This window comes from Pantherophis guttatus, chromosome 1 (assembly GCF_059756535.1).
Source record: "Pantherophis guttatus breed Tessera chromosome 1, ASM5975653v1, whole genome shotgun sequence".
Lineage (NCBI taxonomy): Eukaryota > Metazoa > Chordata > Lepidosauria > Squamata > Colubridae > Pantherophis > Pantherophis guttatus.
Window position 1 is genome coordinate 189,991,033 of NC_142063.1, and position 16,652 is coordinate 190,007,684.

A 16,652-nucleotide genomic window follows, 5' to 3' on the forward strand; every position below is an offset into this window, starting at 1 on the left:
TGCTAGTCCATGTATGATATACCATACGTTAAATAAATAAATAGTTTTAAACTATTTAATGGTGCTTTAGTACCTGGGGACTGAGACTAAATCTGTCTAACTCTTGTCAGGAACTAATTAACATTAATAGGCAGTTATTTTTTTTAAAAAAATTGATTTATATGCCTCCCTTCTCCGGAGACTCAGGGCGGCTTACAATGCATTAAACAATAGCCTTCATACTTTTGTATATTTATACAAAGTCAGCTTATTGCCCCCACAATCCGGGTCCTCATTTTACCTACCTTAAAAAGGATATAAGGCTGAGTCAACCTTGAGCTGGTGAGATTTGAACTTGCAGTAATTGCAGGCAGCTGCTGTTAATAACAGTGCTTTAGTCTGCTGCACCACCAGGGCTATTTATCAGTGGGTGGTGCTGATTTGTAAATAGCAATAGCACTAGCACTAGCACTTAGACTTATATACTGTTCCATAGTGCTTTACAGCCCTCTCTAAGCAGTTTACAAAGTCAGCATATTGCCCCCAACAATATGGTTTCTCATTTTACCGACCTCGGAAGGATGGAAGGCTGAGTCAACCTTGAGCCCATCAGGATCGAACTCCTGGCAATCAGCAGAACTAGCCTGCAATACTGCATTCTAACCACTGTGCCACCATACAGCGCAGTAGGAGAAGGAATAATCACTTCTCCATTCTCCATATTTTTTCCCATTTTGTCCATACATGCTTGGATGGAATGATGGAATTCCACAACACATATTTCAAAAGATCCAGCTTTATTACTATTTTAAGATGTTCCTTGGAGAGGAAAAACACACCTTCAGTACGTCAATCCTTTTTTTACCAAATTATGGCAAGTCTCTAGTTTTGTGCTTTTTCATTAAATCGGCTTCCTCGTTGTTAAGGAAATAAATGTTCTCAAGCGGAGTAGGTTTACTTAAGTGATTCTCTTTTGTTTCCAGTGGATTGTCATGCAATTGTCCAAATGCCTTTTTTAGTCTTCAAACTAATCTGTTGATAAAGCAAATTCATTTTTATTCCAGATTGGTAGGGGTGAAGGTGGTCTCACATCAAAAGTCAGTTATAAGGTCTCTTGGATCTTTAAGGCAGGCCGGTATGTTATTTTCCTCTTACTTCTTCTCTCTTACTTTTCCAGGGCCCTGCAGGCGGTTATTCAGAGAAGAGTGAGGGATGCTCTTCTAGATTAACGGCTTTTGCAAACAGGGGTGGCTGAATGCCTGCCCCGTTTTTTGGGTGTTATTGTTTGCTGGCTTGATTGATTATCAAGGGAGGGGTCCTCTTGGGGCTCGGTCTTTGTGTTGCCAGGAGTTGTGAAGCGGACAGTGTGTTTTTTTATTGGTCTTTCTTCTGATGCTGGTTTTGGCATGGAAGCGTTGGCCATACTATAGAAAACCTCCTCATCAGAATAACGTGTTCTTCTCTTGGCTTTTTTCTCAAGAGCAGAATGTTTGGCACGTTTTTTGTTAGCTCTTTGCTTCTTCAATTTGGCTTTTAGAAAAGCTGAACGCGTACGGTTATAATGCTTCTTCTTTCTTGGTCTACCTACCTTCAAGGGCTTCCTGTGATAGATGTTGCCCCTGTAGGAAGTCATTGAATGCTTGGCTTTTTGGGCTGAGAGCACATTGTCTCGGATTCTTCGGTCCAGATATCGGGACACGGGCATACGCCTCTTTCGATAACCGCTCCTTGCACATCTCATTATGTGTCTGGTTCGTGTTTTCCTACCTCGCCTAGAATTATGCTTCTTTCGTCTACTTAGGAACTTTCGGTATCTCCTTTGGCGCATCCTCCTCTTCCTCCGGAAGTAGGCCTTCCTGCCTCTTTGGAAAGCAGCCATGACTTTGCTGGTTGTTACCCCTCCTGTTCAGCTTACTTGCCCCCTTACAAATGATAGTGATCTCATTCTAGCTGTGCACTTATATAATGGGAGCCATTCAAATGAGGGATTGGCTCTAGGTGCTCTGATTGGCTGGTTAGAACAATAGATCAGGAAGCTACCTAATAATGCTTGACTGTGAGATACTTATATGAAATCATGAGAGGGGGGGACTCACTGTCTAGTTAAGTGTTGTAAAGGGAAATATTCCAAATGATACATATCTTCAGAACTCAGATTTGCTGCAAAATATCAGAACCATTTTTGACTCAAAACAGAAAATATTGATTGCTTGTTGGGCTAACATCCTATTAACTTTTCATTCTATTTTTTTAAGCTCCAAAATGCATAACTGAGACTGTACAGTATTCTTTCCCTGCTTTGAGAAAGTATATGCAGTAACTAGTTGTACTTTGCAGAATCTTTCAGGGCATGTACAAATGTGTAGTGATAGCATATCATGGGGATTTTAAAGAAGTTCTCAGCCCTATTTTTCTAGCATATTTTTCACAATACCAACTACATGCCTGAGAACAAGAGAATTTTTCCATTTCCCCAGCTGCTTTGCTTCTGGAGATGATCTCCAGCACTGCTAAAAATATTAGACCTAGCAAATAATTGCTTTCTATGTCTTACTTAGCTTTCCTAAATGATCTTTCTTTCTTTCTTTCTTTCTTTCTTTCTTTCTTTCTTTCTTTCTTTCTTTCTTTCTTTCTTTCTTTCTTTCTTTCTCTCTCTCTCTCTCTCTCTCTCTGATCACTTGGGTTGCCTTGTTCCTCATGTCTTTTAGCTCCATAATTCCCTGATTAAAAGAATTTTGTTCTATTTCACTTATAGTTGCAACAGGTTTTTGTATATAAACATTGCTATACTAGCAATTTTATTTTACACCACTTTCCCTGTTTTTCTTAATGTTTCCTGGAATTTGTTTGTTTGTTAATGCATTTATATTACAGTACTGATAAATTTCTCCAGCCTCGAGGGACTGATGGTGGCATATAACATCATCATCAATAACAATGATCTTCCCAAATAACAATAAACAATAATGTAAAAACCAACACACAAAAAGAAAAGATACATTTCAAATAAAGCCAAGATTTATGCCACAGTTACCAGGAACCAAAAGGACATTGAAATAAAACTGTTTTATTCTGTTACCAGAATTGCAGTAAGACTGGAGAAATAAGGTGGGAACTAATATAAAGAAGGCTAGTTTATTCACTCAGGCCCTGCAGCCCTCAAAAATGTCCTTTTTCACAATGTGCAATGTTTTCATTTAGTCACCCACCAAAATGATTATTTATTTTGTTATTTATCACTAATGTAGACATGTTAGCAAATTGTATATAGTGTATTTGCAAAGTTAGGCTTCCAACTTCAATATCTATCACTGCAGACTTCCTTATATTGAAATGACTTTACTACTTTAATATCCATCCATCCCCAACTTGGAAATTCATTTTTGGAAATTTTTTTCTGTTTCTTTTTGTTTTTACCATGTAGGAATATGTACAGGGGAGTCAAAAAGAATTAAGCTATACTTGAAACAACTTTTCTGCCACCATCTTGTTTGATGTTATCAACAAATGTGGCTAGTTCAGTGAATGCTCCAACTCTATGTCATTGACAAATAGATTAACAATTTTCATCTCAATATATATCCTTGATTGCCCATTTATTTTTATCATCTATGTTTTTAACTAGTTGGGGGGGAAATTATTCCATGATGTCTGAGTCTTTTCTGAAGACTTAGTTTTTGAAAATCCAAGAAAATTGGATTTTTAAGCATATCACCTCTAGCTCACAAGAGGTAAATAAATATATAATTTAGCATGGCAGAATCTATACTGCTCCTTCTTCAAAAATATATCCAGATGTAAACTTATCGGTAACTGGTCTGTAATTTCCCCCACTCTTTTTTTTTTAATTGTGCATTCCTCTCCTACAGAGGCTAATTTTATTGACTGGCTTACAGTTAAAAACAAGTAACTGATTTACACAGCTAAACTAATCATGAGGCTTGACTATGGCAGAAATCTGTCAAATACTGAGCAATTAAGGATTTTTACTGTAATTGGAAAAAGTCATTTTATTTTCTTTTGCTTTTGGAATCAACTTTTCTCAACCTGGAAGCTTATATCAGTGCATTTTATTGGATTGGTATTATTTTTATTCATTATAAATAGAGCTCATGCATGCCTGTTTTCTATTCTGTAAGTTGTTACAGAAAAATTGAATGATGGAGATGTGATGAGAAATAATTCTAGGCATGCAAGAAATATTGCAATTTTAATTAGTAGATTTTCCAAACTGCTTCAGTCAATCGATCTTTATTATGGTCATGGACCAGGACCACAAATAAAAGCATTAAAACAGAAATAATAATCAAAAATAACGATAAAAGACAGAATAATATATTATGATTTGTGGTGGATTAACAGTTTGTCTAATTTTACATAAAACATAGCAGAATTTGGCCACATTCAGAGAAACTACTTCATACTGATCTGATACAGTAGCTGCACATAAAAAAGATCGTATTTCCCAGATATCTCGGATATTTTATTAGGTACTAAACTGTTCATTATAGAAGAAATACTAGATGAAAAATATCCCTTTTAATATTTGGGTCCCAATTTGAATATATTTTCTTGTCTTTTGAGGAATGAAATTGTTTCTGTATAAACTATTTCCTGGTATCTCATTGTTCAGTATGCAAAAAAATTGTGAAACAGATATTATAATAACTTCAGGATTATGGCCTTATTTGATTACAGTTTAAACCCATGTGCCAAATGGTCTCTGAATACATCTTTGTTGAATATACGAACAATAGATTTATTTGGATAAAGCAAAAGTATTTATTTGAAGTCATAAAAAAGCTATTAGTTAACATTAAATCCTTAAAGCAGAAAGTTAAAACAAATATTAATCTTTTATATTCCATTCATTTCCAGAACAATATAGAACCCTTGTTTTTTCTAAATGCAGACTTAGTTTTCATTATAATGTAACAGGCAAAGATATTGGGAAAAGGGAAAGAAATCCAGTGATATTGGTTTTGAGACTTTATCAAATTAAAAATGATCTCTTATAGCAATAGCACTTAGACTTATATACCACACCATAGTGCTTTTACAGCTCACTCTAAGTAGTTTACAGAGTCAGCTCATTGTCCGCAACAAACTGGGTCCTCATTTTCTCCAGTCTATAACAGAGTCCTTTCAACAGTTCTAAAAAGGCTCCACACCAATTTACACCACTCAGGTGACCTTGATGACTCAGATAAACCTCCAAGTGATCTTAACCAATTGCTAAAAGAATGCAAATGACCAGCTGTCTGCAAGGAGTATGTCCTTCCATTCCCCACCATCCAGTCAGAATTTAAATTGATTTGTGAATGAATTGAATCATTTGATGTTCAGAGCTAAACCTTTTGATATTTACTATTTGTTCACTGCAGCTTAACTCCCTGTTTCTCTAGACAGAACAGTGACTTGTTTCTTCACCCATTTGATTTGTTCAATTTAAGAATGTTTCTTCAGAAGCATGATGGCCAGTGGTGGGTTGCTCCCAGTTCGGCCCAGTTCGGCCCGGTTCGGCTGAGCCGGTAGTGGTCACGATGTGACGTCACCGAACCAGTTCTCTGTGACTGGGAGCTGGGCCCTTCCGCCCGCCCCCGCATTATTCCTACCTTTATTTCTTGGTTTTTAGCCCAGCTGATAGGCACAGCAGAGTGGATTGCCGCACCTCAACTGGGTAGAAACCCAACGTGCTTGCGCAGAGCGCAAGTTCGGCATGCATGCGCGAAGAGAACCAGTGGTAACACCAGTTGGAACCCACCACTGATGATGGCTCCTAAACATGCCAAAACCTTGCCACCAGTCTTTTTGGCACCTCTTATGAAAGGTGGTAGGAAAAGCATTCAGTGTGGAGTTTCCGAAACCAAAATCTGTGATACTCAATCAGGAAAAGTAGAAATGTTGAAACTGCTACTTCAGATATGAAGCAAATAGTAGCTACTGACCAGCTTCAATTCTATTATAATCCATTTGATATAGAGTCTAATAATAAATTATCTTTGCAACTGTGGAATAATCTCTGAGCTTGGTTACTTGCTTGCAGACATTTCATTACCCAACATTATCAGTGCTAGTGAGTGGAGTTTTCTCCCTGATTATATACAATAGATTGCCTTGTTACTATCACCAGATGTAGGATAAGAAGCTGAGTTGGAAGGTGGGTTAAATAAGTCTTCAGTTTGGAGTCATTGCATTTTTCACAATAACCAACCCCTCACCCCCCTGTGAATTCTGTTGACATTTATCTAGCATCTATTTACCTTTACCTGCATTAGTTGACTAGATTCTTGTATTAGAGGTAATAAATAATAAAATCTGTCCTTTAAACTCAATTAATGTTCCTGCTTTCATGCTTGATACTTGGATCTATAATTTTGAAAAAATCATTTTATTTTCCCTTGCTTTTTGAATCAAATATTCTTTATGACTTGTGGACTTCAACTCTCAGAATTCCTGAGCCAGCCATTTTACTGTTTTCATTTTTTTTGGTCAACAGGTGGAAGTTGTATCAATTCCTACTGGCACCACTGATTGGTCAGCACTTTGGGAAGAAGATTGGTTTCATCCTAGGAAGCCCAAATCAGAGAAATATGAGCTAATTGCTGGTACAATGTACTATGTGGAAGCTGTGCATCATGGGATATCCCCAAACAATGGCATGAGCATGGGATTTCAGTTGCACAATACCTGGCTGAACCCTGATGTGGTTGGTACTTATCGCAGAGAGAGATACAGAATACAAGCCAGTGCTATCCAGCTTCCAGAGATACAGGTAAATTCCAGAATATAATCTGAATTTGAAATTTTTCCTTCTTCTGCACACTTTTCCCTATAACAGTTGTCAACTGAATTGATAAAACAATGAACTAATGTTGTTACTTGAATTTTATTTTCTAGTTGAAATTGTGAATTGAAGCCCCACTGTTTCAACAAGTTGCATAAAAGTCACAGATTGCGTGAATGATTGCTATAAAATGTGGTGTGTGTTTCTCTCTGTGTGTATTTGTCTTTGTCTTTTTTCTTTTTTTATTATTTTATTTATTCTGATTTATTAAAACTTTTTTTTTAAAAAAAAAAGTCAGGAACCTTTATTGTAACTATGTTAAATCAGGTTTCGATACCAGATTTTCATAAATGGCAGTAAAAAGGCTTATATTATCTTGGCCATCTCAGTGTATTTATATGTAAACTTTAGGCCATTAAAGTTTCCACCATAACATAGGTGCCACCAGACTTCATCTTTTTTTCTGCTTGTATTCTGCCCATGTGTTCTACATGTGACTGCTGGTAGGCCTGAGCCATATTTATTTCTTCACCCACTAATAAATTTATCACCAGTTGAATGTTGGATCATTCTTAGCAATTGAGAAATAGGCTGTTCCCTTTTATCCCTGTGAAGGGATGCAAGGAAACCTAATTTATGGTTAGCTGACCAAAGAGAGTAAAGGTTTTGTTTATTACTTATTTATTTATCAAATTTATATGCCACCCATCTGGTCTAGAGGCAGCTGTCGGCACCTTACAATAATTTTATGGATGTTTTGATGCTAGGATTATTACAAAATAGTAAACAACAAATTCAGGGATTCTCAAACATTTTGCAGGATGACTTCATGAGTTCCTTAATTCCCTCCTCCCCAAATGAAATTATTTGCAGAAATTTCGCTGCTTTGAAACTATACATTAAACTGGGACTCAAGCTTATCAAATTCAAAACTCTTCTGAATTACATATTACATTCAATATGTGGTTAAGGAGAGAATGAAGGATCCCAAGTTGTTAAAAAGTACTGTTTTCATTTTTATTCAGAAGAAATAAATATACTTTGTAAGCCACACTTAATCTTTTTGCTTTATAGATGCTGATATTGTCTGGCAAAGGATGGTTCAGTCTTGCTTGGGACAATGTGACCAGCAATCCCATGTCAACAAATGTTACTGCTGATCAAGTACAGACTCCTGAATATAAAATAATTATTAATAATTGCAATGTGTAGAATTGGGATGGTAGCAGTGATTGGTACAACAGTAGCTTCAACCTCTAAAACTATTACTGCACTTTATAAGCAGAGATCACACATTAGGAAAAATTAGGAAGATATCCGAACATAAAAGTTGATCATAGTGATAAATAGGTGTAAAATCTATAATGACATTTTATGGTTAGTTGAGGTACCCCAGAAGCATGACATTTAAGGAGTAAGGAACCACAGCTTCTATCTTGAGAAGTGGATTTGAAATGTTATGTACTCAAAGACTAAATTCTGACATGGAATGATAATTCAAGCTAAATTAATAAATACTCTTGATCACTGTAAATGATTTCAAAAATATTAATATTAAAAACTGCACATATCTTTGTACACACAGTATGTATAAAATCTGCTTCAGGTATCAGAATAATTTCTCTTATTTTTGGTACAATGCAGCTAGACTTATAGTGGGGAAAAGCATTAGTTGTTTGGCTTTAGATAGCCAAATGTCTTACATTTGGGTCCTGGTTGGTTTTGGAACTCTGCACTTTTTTTAAGAAAAAAAATTATTTTTCAGATGCAGCATGAACTGGAGGAACTTCTTTCAGTAAAATGTGAAATAGAGCCATCATCTGCTAATATTTTTTTGCAAGCAAGGTTTGAGCAAAGTAAGCTTGTCATTTTCAGTTTGAAAGACTTTTATTTCAGAAAAAAAAATTAGCTACTGTAAAAAAAGATAAGGAACATCTGCAGACCTTCTCCAAAAACTAAACGTGCGCAAATGCATATACACACACACTCACACAATACTGGTCAGAAATGAAATAAAGAAAGAATACATTATATTATTGAATGAAAGGTTATTTTATTTGTTTATTTCATTTATTTAAAATGAATAAAATGTGCTATCTCTCTGAGGGTAGTTTACCAAAAAAAATCTATAAAAATTGGTCACAAAGGCTACAATTAGAGTAGATTAAGTGCAATGTGGCTACATAGGTTAGCTTACTTTTTGCACAATGTCTCTTCTCTCCCTGCTTGTCTTGTGGTCTTGAATGCTGCAAAACCAGCATGTGGTTTCCTATTAATCACCTAGTTATGCATCCTACACTTGGGTTGCATAATGTGTATCACATATTATGGGTAATGTTCTAATTTATATGCTTAACCTGAACCCTCTTTCACTAAATTTGTTATGTGCAAGTCTTTACATGCTGCAACTGAATTTTGGCATTAATGCTGTTTTGCAGAACTGAGACTGCCACTCATAGCACTGGGTTATTAAGGTTAGTCTTGCACTCAGGTTTGTCTAGGACTCTAGGACTTACTTTGCATATAATTTTTCCTTACTTTCCCCACATCTGCCATAGATACTGAGAATCCAGTCAATGGTGGAGTCCTTGTCAGTTGGACAGAACCCTTTTGTGGAAGATTCAGCAATCTCAGGCCAAAAAGTCTTATCAAAACATCTCAATTAATCCCTCCTTATGATGTCACTACATACACACACGTGAGTAATGTTTTTCCAAGAAATTTCAAGGAGTGAAAGGACTAAATATTGAATCGATAGGATGACTTTGGTGATAGGCATAATCAATATCAGGAACAGGAAATCTCATTTGGCCTCATTTGGCCTTGATCCGTGCAAGCATGGTAAGGGACACAAGGTGGGCAAGTGTAATACACTTGTGTATGTGGGGCAGATGTTTTAGGATAGCACGTTGTTCAAAAGAAACCTGAGTATAGAAATGTGTTGTTCTGTATTATTGGCAGCCATACTAGAAACAAATCATTTAAGGAGGAATTTTGTTCTTTCCCTTCTTTACAGTTGTGCTTTGCATACAAAGGCTACATGAGCAATACCCTCTCCATTGCAGTGTCTTATTCCAATACCTTATTAGATACTGTGAAGAAACATGTGACTTGCCCATGGAATCTGAAATCCAGTCCAGAAAGGTCTATATCTATAAACATTCATTTTATGCACAGTCCCTTTCTTTTTAATATAATTAACTGCAATATGTATGCTTCTGACATATAGGCAATGGGACAAGTACTTAATGAATAGGAATCAAAATCACTTCTTTTGATGCTTTTGATTTCCAGATATTTCTGGGATACAGGTCTAAATATCCTTCCCCCATTTGACTATGCTCAGGTAGCTGAGAATTACATTTCAGCTATATCTGGAAAACTATTCTTATGTTCAAGAATAGAGACCTAACCATAAACCTCTAGTTTCATTCCAATGAGTATATGACTTTGATTTGGCAGAGTCATTTTGTAGGGCAGGGGGTTTCAAACTTTTTCAGGTCATGGAACCTGTTAAAAAAGAAGAAAAGCAATTCCAGAATTCTGATCAAGAGACAGAGCTCTGATGAGAGCCTTTGAGTGAACTTGTCTTTGTTTGCTTGTTTGGCCTTATTCTCTCATGGACCCCATCAAATTCTCATGGAAATATATGGTGCCACAGAACACAATTTGAAAACTGGTTTAGGAAATTCACAGGAATATTCCCAACTTGATTGGGAATTATCAAAGTCAAGTGTACTTCTTTTAAGATGTTGCCCATAGTAAAATCTGAACATGGAATCAAATATGCAGGACTGTTAAGAAAAATGTCTACTTGCGTTTTCTGAATACTATGTAAAATGTGATACTGATATTTCTAAACATCTGTGATCTTTGGTGGGGGGGCATATACATAATGTATATTTATTTCTGCTTTCCTGGCAGTTATAAAAATAGTCCTGTCATTCAAATTCCTTTAAAAGTAAATTTCCTTTTAAGTAGACATTTAATATAAATTGAGGTGATGAATGCAAAAATATATTTCTCTTTCAGCTGGAAATTCATATGCATCAACCTTTGGAGAGACTGTCTGTATAATTCTGAATTCCTTAATGATCTTCCCAAAAATTCTTCAGTGTTTTTGCACCAGATTGATGTAGAAGCTCCTGCTGCTGCAACAGAGACATATGCCTGGTTTTTCATTGATGAGATCATTGTTTCAGATCAAGATGTATTTGGTAATCTGATATTTTGCTTTTTTTCTTTGCTTTGCTTTTGATAATATAAGAGTAAAATATGAATGAATTTCAAGGGGCAAGACAAGAGCAATATTTTTTAATCAAAAAATAAGTGTTTGATAGAATTACAGTTATTGATAATTATTGAACATTTGAGAAACATTTCAGTTGTAGATTCTGGATCCAGTTAGTGGGAAACGCAATCTGGAAAGATGGGAAGGAAGCAAAGAGCTAGAACAAGCAAAGTTGGTTCATAAACCTTATGCAGATATCATCAATATCCCAATCTGAGACACCGATTATCTAAGAAACCAAGGATTTAAACTCAGGGCTACACATACATATATAAGTAAAATTCTTAGATTCCGCAGAATCTGTTCTTTGTTGTTTCTAGGGCTAGTTCATATTGGCAGTAAAGGCTTCTTATTTATCTGAGCATTTCCCTTAACGTTGTGAAATTTTTGAAGAGCAAGTTGAAATTCCTAGAGAGATATTTATTTCAGTGGTAGAGAGAAGTTTTGATATAAATTACAATGCAATTACTTTTATTTTAAGAATCTATGCTATATGCATATTGAGTTTGGCAAGTGGTAAGTCTTGTCTTTTATAGCAATATTATCCCAAAACTGTTTTTCTTTCCAGTTTTTCAGAAGGAACCCTGGTCATCTCGCCCACATGGGAACCTCATAGAATCTGTCTTGGTTGCTGGCATCCCACCTGTATTTAATGTATCTTTTTTTGTAGCAAATTATCACAAGAACCTTCCTCTTCTCTCACTCAGGTAAGAATAAAGGTTCACACACATTTATGCTTTGATTTCCTTCCTTCCTTCCTTCCTTCCTTCCTTCCTTCCTTCCTTCCTTCCTTCCTTCCTTCCTTCCTTCCTTCCTTCCTTCCTTGAATCAGAGAAAGCCAGCTAGGACTTTAAAAATAGTTGAGATGTGTAAAGTAGGCCAACTATATGGTAAAACATCTTTATTTCAGGGACTTTCAGAGCAAGTCAAGAAACCCAGTTAGGACTTTTCCTAAATTCAGTTTTCATGCTCCTCTTCAGAAAGATGTTCCAGTGTTATTTTTGCTATTTCCTCTCCTTATCCTGCCACAGGAAAGATGACGCCAAATGATTGAATCCTTATTTTCTGTCTGAGGACAAGTTAAAGAAAGCGATTGGTGAAGTCCCCTGGATTTGTTCCCCCATTATATTAGCTGGTAGAAAGACATTAATCAATATAATCTTGTTCATTGGGCTGGGATTGGGAAGAGGAGGCAAGTTTTGATAGATGGTAAATTGGTACTTCAATTTAAAGTGTGTTGGAATAACAGGGAAAACCCTAACACTGGAACAGCCAAGGATGATTTAAGGTTGCCTTGGGGATAATCTGGGATCAGGTTAAGGCAATATTGTAAAAAAGAGCAGAAAATGGAGATTGCTGGGGCATGTTTGTGTTGTGATTAGATTCATGTAAAGAATGGCACTTAAGCGAATTGCATGCCTATGAAAGGCTTTAAATAGCATCCCATATGGATTGAAAAAAATCTAGACAGTCCCTAGATTGCAGCCAAGAGATATTTGAAACTTATCCAGATTGATGCAGCCCAGGCAGGAAAGCTTTAATAGAAATAAGGATACATGCATTTTTCATTGGATGGAATTAAATTGGGTAATGGGTAGGGTGGGATAATTTGGTATACAAGATTAAGAAGAAATGTTGAATCTTGAGTAAGTGTGTGGGAGAGAGAAAAAGAGAGAAAATCTTGAAACTTTATTTTTTTTTCAAATCAGCTCTAGCAGAAATCTTGCATGCAATTTAAATTTAAATACTAGACTAAAACAATCTTAGAAAGTCATTCAAAACAAATGTATACTTATATAATAACCAAGACCACAGTGTTATCTTAATTTAAACTATTAATAAAATGTATGGACTGAATTTTTTTAAAGGGACCCTTTAGATTTGAAAAAACACTGAGATTTATGTGTTAATTTTATTTGACACTTTGGATTAGTTTTGAAAATGAATGTAGTAGGTTTAGAAAAGATAAACAAGCTAGTAATCTCCACAAGAATTTCACAGAATCACTGGATGATATTCAGCCTGTATGTGGCAGTCATTTGATGCCTTTATTTACACTTTATACTGGCACAGAAACTAATTAATCATGCTGGATGAAGTTTTCCCATGTGCTTAGTTTATAAGTATATCCAGGGTTCTAAGGAAATTGACTTTATGGCAAACATGTAATTGAACACAGTCAATAAATTAGGTTTTTCCTAGAAGTCTTCCTAGAAGTGTAACTATCCACATTATATCTTAAATCAGCACTTGTCATGCACTCTTCAACTGTCTCCCAAAATCTAAACTTTGAAGCATGCTTCTGTAAAAGCTTTGAATTTCGATGTCTTATGTCTTTTCCTACTGCCATCCAGTGGTTGCTGAGGTTTTCACAGCTGATTGATGGGTCCTATGGATGAATTGAAACGTTTAATTATTTTTTGTAAATGTGAAGAATTAGGAATAATAAATATATAATTTGCTTATTGATTTTTATGCCTTTGTAGGTTTTTGTATTTAATCACTGGTATTTTTCTGTGTTAGTAGGAATATAAATATTTTCTAATTTATTTTTCTTATGATGTATTTCTAATTGCATATGAATTATATTAATGAAAATTTATGTTGGATCTGTAACTTTCTTTTTTTGGAATGAGATTTGAAAATTATTTTTGCATAAGACGTATGAAAAGCAATTTGAATTGTCTATAACAAAAGCTTAAAAAAATTAAGTTTGAGCTATGTGTAATTAAACCTATTATTTATTTAAGGATCTCTATTAAATTTTTCTCTGTTTTCTTTATTTTTTTTATTATTTTTTAAAAAATTTGATTTATATGCCACCCTTCTCCGGAGACTCAGGGCGGCTTACAATGCGTTAAGCAATAGCCTTCATACTTTTGTACGGTATATTTATACAAAGTCAGCTTATTGCCCCCACAAACTGGGTCCTCAATTTACCTACCTTAGAAAGGATGGAAGGCTGAGTCAACCTTGAGCCTGGTGAGATTCAAACTTACAGTAATTGCAGACAGCTGGTGTTAATCACACTGCTATTAGACTGCTGAGCCACCAGGCCCTTGTTATTTTATTCAAAGTGCTTAATAAAAGACTTCTGGTTGTTTTGTAACAAATGCCTCTGTCATTCCAGAAGTTTTCCTCTACACATAGTGGAAGATTAGAGGCACCATGTCTCCAAATGTCGCTTATTGGGAAACATGAGGGAAAAAAAGCAACAATCGTATTACATTGTGCCTTGTTTATGGATTTCCTGCTGATTTCTGGTTGGAAAGGGACACATATAAACAAATATTCTAGAGCTGCATTTGAAGTAGCCCCGTTCTGAGACAGGAATGGTATTGTAAAACTTGCCTTTGTTTATTTATTTATTTATTTTCATGTAGCGGAGGTATGCCTTTGGAGGGACCTGAAGGGACTGATCAATTGTTAATGTCTATGAATGAGACAGGAATCAATTTGGCAGTCCAAAGGATACAAGGTGCAAGCCCACCTCTTGGAGGAACTTTTCAAATTCATCTGCCTGACATGGTGATTCCAGGTAAACTTGATCATAAAAAATAAAATAAATATGCTATAAATCTGATGTAGATTTACCTCTTAAATGTTGTATAAGAATTATTTTGGCTATTTTTCATGCACAATAAGCCCAGAATTCTTGGTCTTTAATAAATTCCAGATATTAAAGCTATGACCAAAAATAAAAAAAAGCTAGCTAAGGAAGAAAGCATTGTAGACACGCAGTGATTACTCTAAGGCAGCCGTGTCCAACCTATGGCCCATAGACTACATGCAGCCCTGGACACAGTGGAGAAATCCAATTTTTTTTACTACCGGTTCTGTGAGCATGGCAGGGTGTGGCTTGGTGGGCGTGGCAGGGGAAGGATACTGCAAAATCCCCATTTCCTCCCCACTCCTGTGGGAAGGATATTGCAAAATCTCAATTCCCACCCCACTCTGGGGCCAGCCAGAGGTGGTATTTGCCGGTTCTCCGAACTGCTCAAAATTTCCACTACCGGTTCTCCAGAACCTGTCAGAACCTGCTGGATTTCACCCCTGCCTAGACAGCTAATACTGCAGACTCACAAGATTGTTAACCTTTAACATTATTATGTGATTTTATATTATAAACTATATTATATATTTTATATGTGGCTTAAGACAGTTCCTCTTCACTCAATGCTGCCCAGGCGAGCCAAAAGGTTGAATAACCATGTTCTAAAGTATTGTTGATTAAAATGTGTAATCATAGAACAAATACAGCAGAACAAGCTAAAATTCATATACCTTAGTATTATAATTGATGAATTATATCTTAAGGCGATCACTCTGGACTTTAAATATCTGGATAATTATCAGATGGCACAAAGAGATATGGAAACCTCTAACTTTTCCCTGTCACCTAATGCTATGTATTTATTCATGTTGACTATGGGGAGATGGGGTGTCTGGAAAAACAATGAAATGATGCAGTTGTCAAGGTTCGAAGTCGTCTCAAAATAAATAGCATTTCAGTCAAGTTCTTTATGAAAACCCATTCATTTATTAGTACGACATTCTGTTCCAAAACTCATTGTAGCCAGCAATGAGTTCCTGTTCCAATACCCTTCCCTTCCTGGCTTGCTCTCCTGTTTTGATTGGCCATCTTCCAAGTCATTCTACTCCTATCTACTAGCTAAGCTCACAGGAATCCCACCCCCCCATCTCATCTCCTAGGGAATAATCTCTCCAGGGAATTAACTGGGTGAAGTGTCAAACGGTCTCTTGCCAGATGCTCCCCCTTCTTCTCTATGTCAGCCCTGAACGAAATGCAGCTTGAGGGGCTGATAGCAGTAGTCCAGGGGAAAGGTAGGTAATGCAGAGAAAGAAAAATAGTACTAACATGGTTGATAGCCTAGCCTATACTCCTGATGGGGCAACCAGCTAGTGTGGATGTGATTTAAGGTAGGATTGGCCAACTGAAAATTCATTAAATTCAATTTTTCTTACTGCCAAGGCCCTGAAAAAACTTATTACCAACATTTGACAGCAAATCACCACATTGCTAAGGGATTTACTGCTGATTTTGAAAAGCAAACCATAGAGTCTGCAGCAGTGGTGAAATTTTTTTACTACTGGTTCTGTGGGTGTGGCGTGGTGGACGTGGCAGGGGAAGGATACTGCAAAATCCCCATTCCCACCCCACTCCAGGGGAAGGATACTGCAAAATCCCCATTCCCACCCCACTCTGGGGCCAGCCAGAGGTGCTATTTGCCGGTTCTCTGAACTACTCAAAATTTCTGCTGCCGGTTCTCTGAACTGCTCAAAATTTCCGCTACCAGTTCTCCAGAAGCTGTCAGAACCTGCTCGATTTCACCCCTGGTCTGCAGTATTAGATTGTTTTAATTACTTTCAGCATGTTAAGCCAGACAAAACGAAAACTTTGAATCTAGGCTTGCCATCAACATTTTGCCAATGCATACTGTATGGTAAGGGGCCATGATTAATTCTTGAAATTTACAATTGGTCATGATAATTAGAATTGATCATGATGATATCACATATCACATACATCATTTCTTTGTGCAAATAACCCCAAAGACTATACGTATGTCACTC

The 16,652-nt window shown here is 36.3% G+C and overlaps 1 protein-coding gene across 5 annotated transcripts in view; it reads left to right on the forward strand.

Moving 5' to 3' along the window:
* The window catches only part of PKHD1 (PKHD1 ciliary IPT domain containing fibrocystin/polyductin), a 285,011-nt gene that overhangs the window by 22,379 nt on the left and 245,980 nt on the right, over window positions 1-16,652 (forward strand). For all 5 annotated transcript variants that reach the window (XM_087882250.1, XM_087882249.1, XM_087882251.1 and 2 more), the window contains exons 16-23: window positions 6,479-6,754; window positions 7,841-7,930; window positions 8,532-8,622; window positions 9,325-9,464; window positions 9,783-9,910; window positions 10,799-10,983; window positions 11,626-11,764; window positions 14,441-14,595. In XM_087882250.1, the coding sequence (XP_087738376.1) occupies window positions 6,479-6,754; window positions 7,841-7,930; window positions 8,532-8,622; window positions 9,325-9,464; window positions 9,783-9,910; window positions 10,799-10,983; window positions 11,626-11,764; window positions 14,441-14,595 (1,204 nt within the window). The remainder of the gene's footprint in view (window positions 1-6,478; window positions 6,755-7,840; window positions 7,931-8,531; window positions 8,623-9,324; window positions 9,465-9,782; window positions 9,911-10,798; window positions 10,984-11,625; window positions 11,765-14,440; window positions 14,596-16,652) is intronic.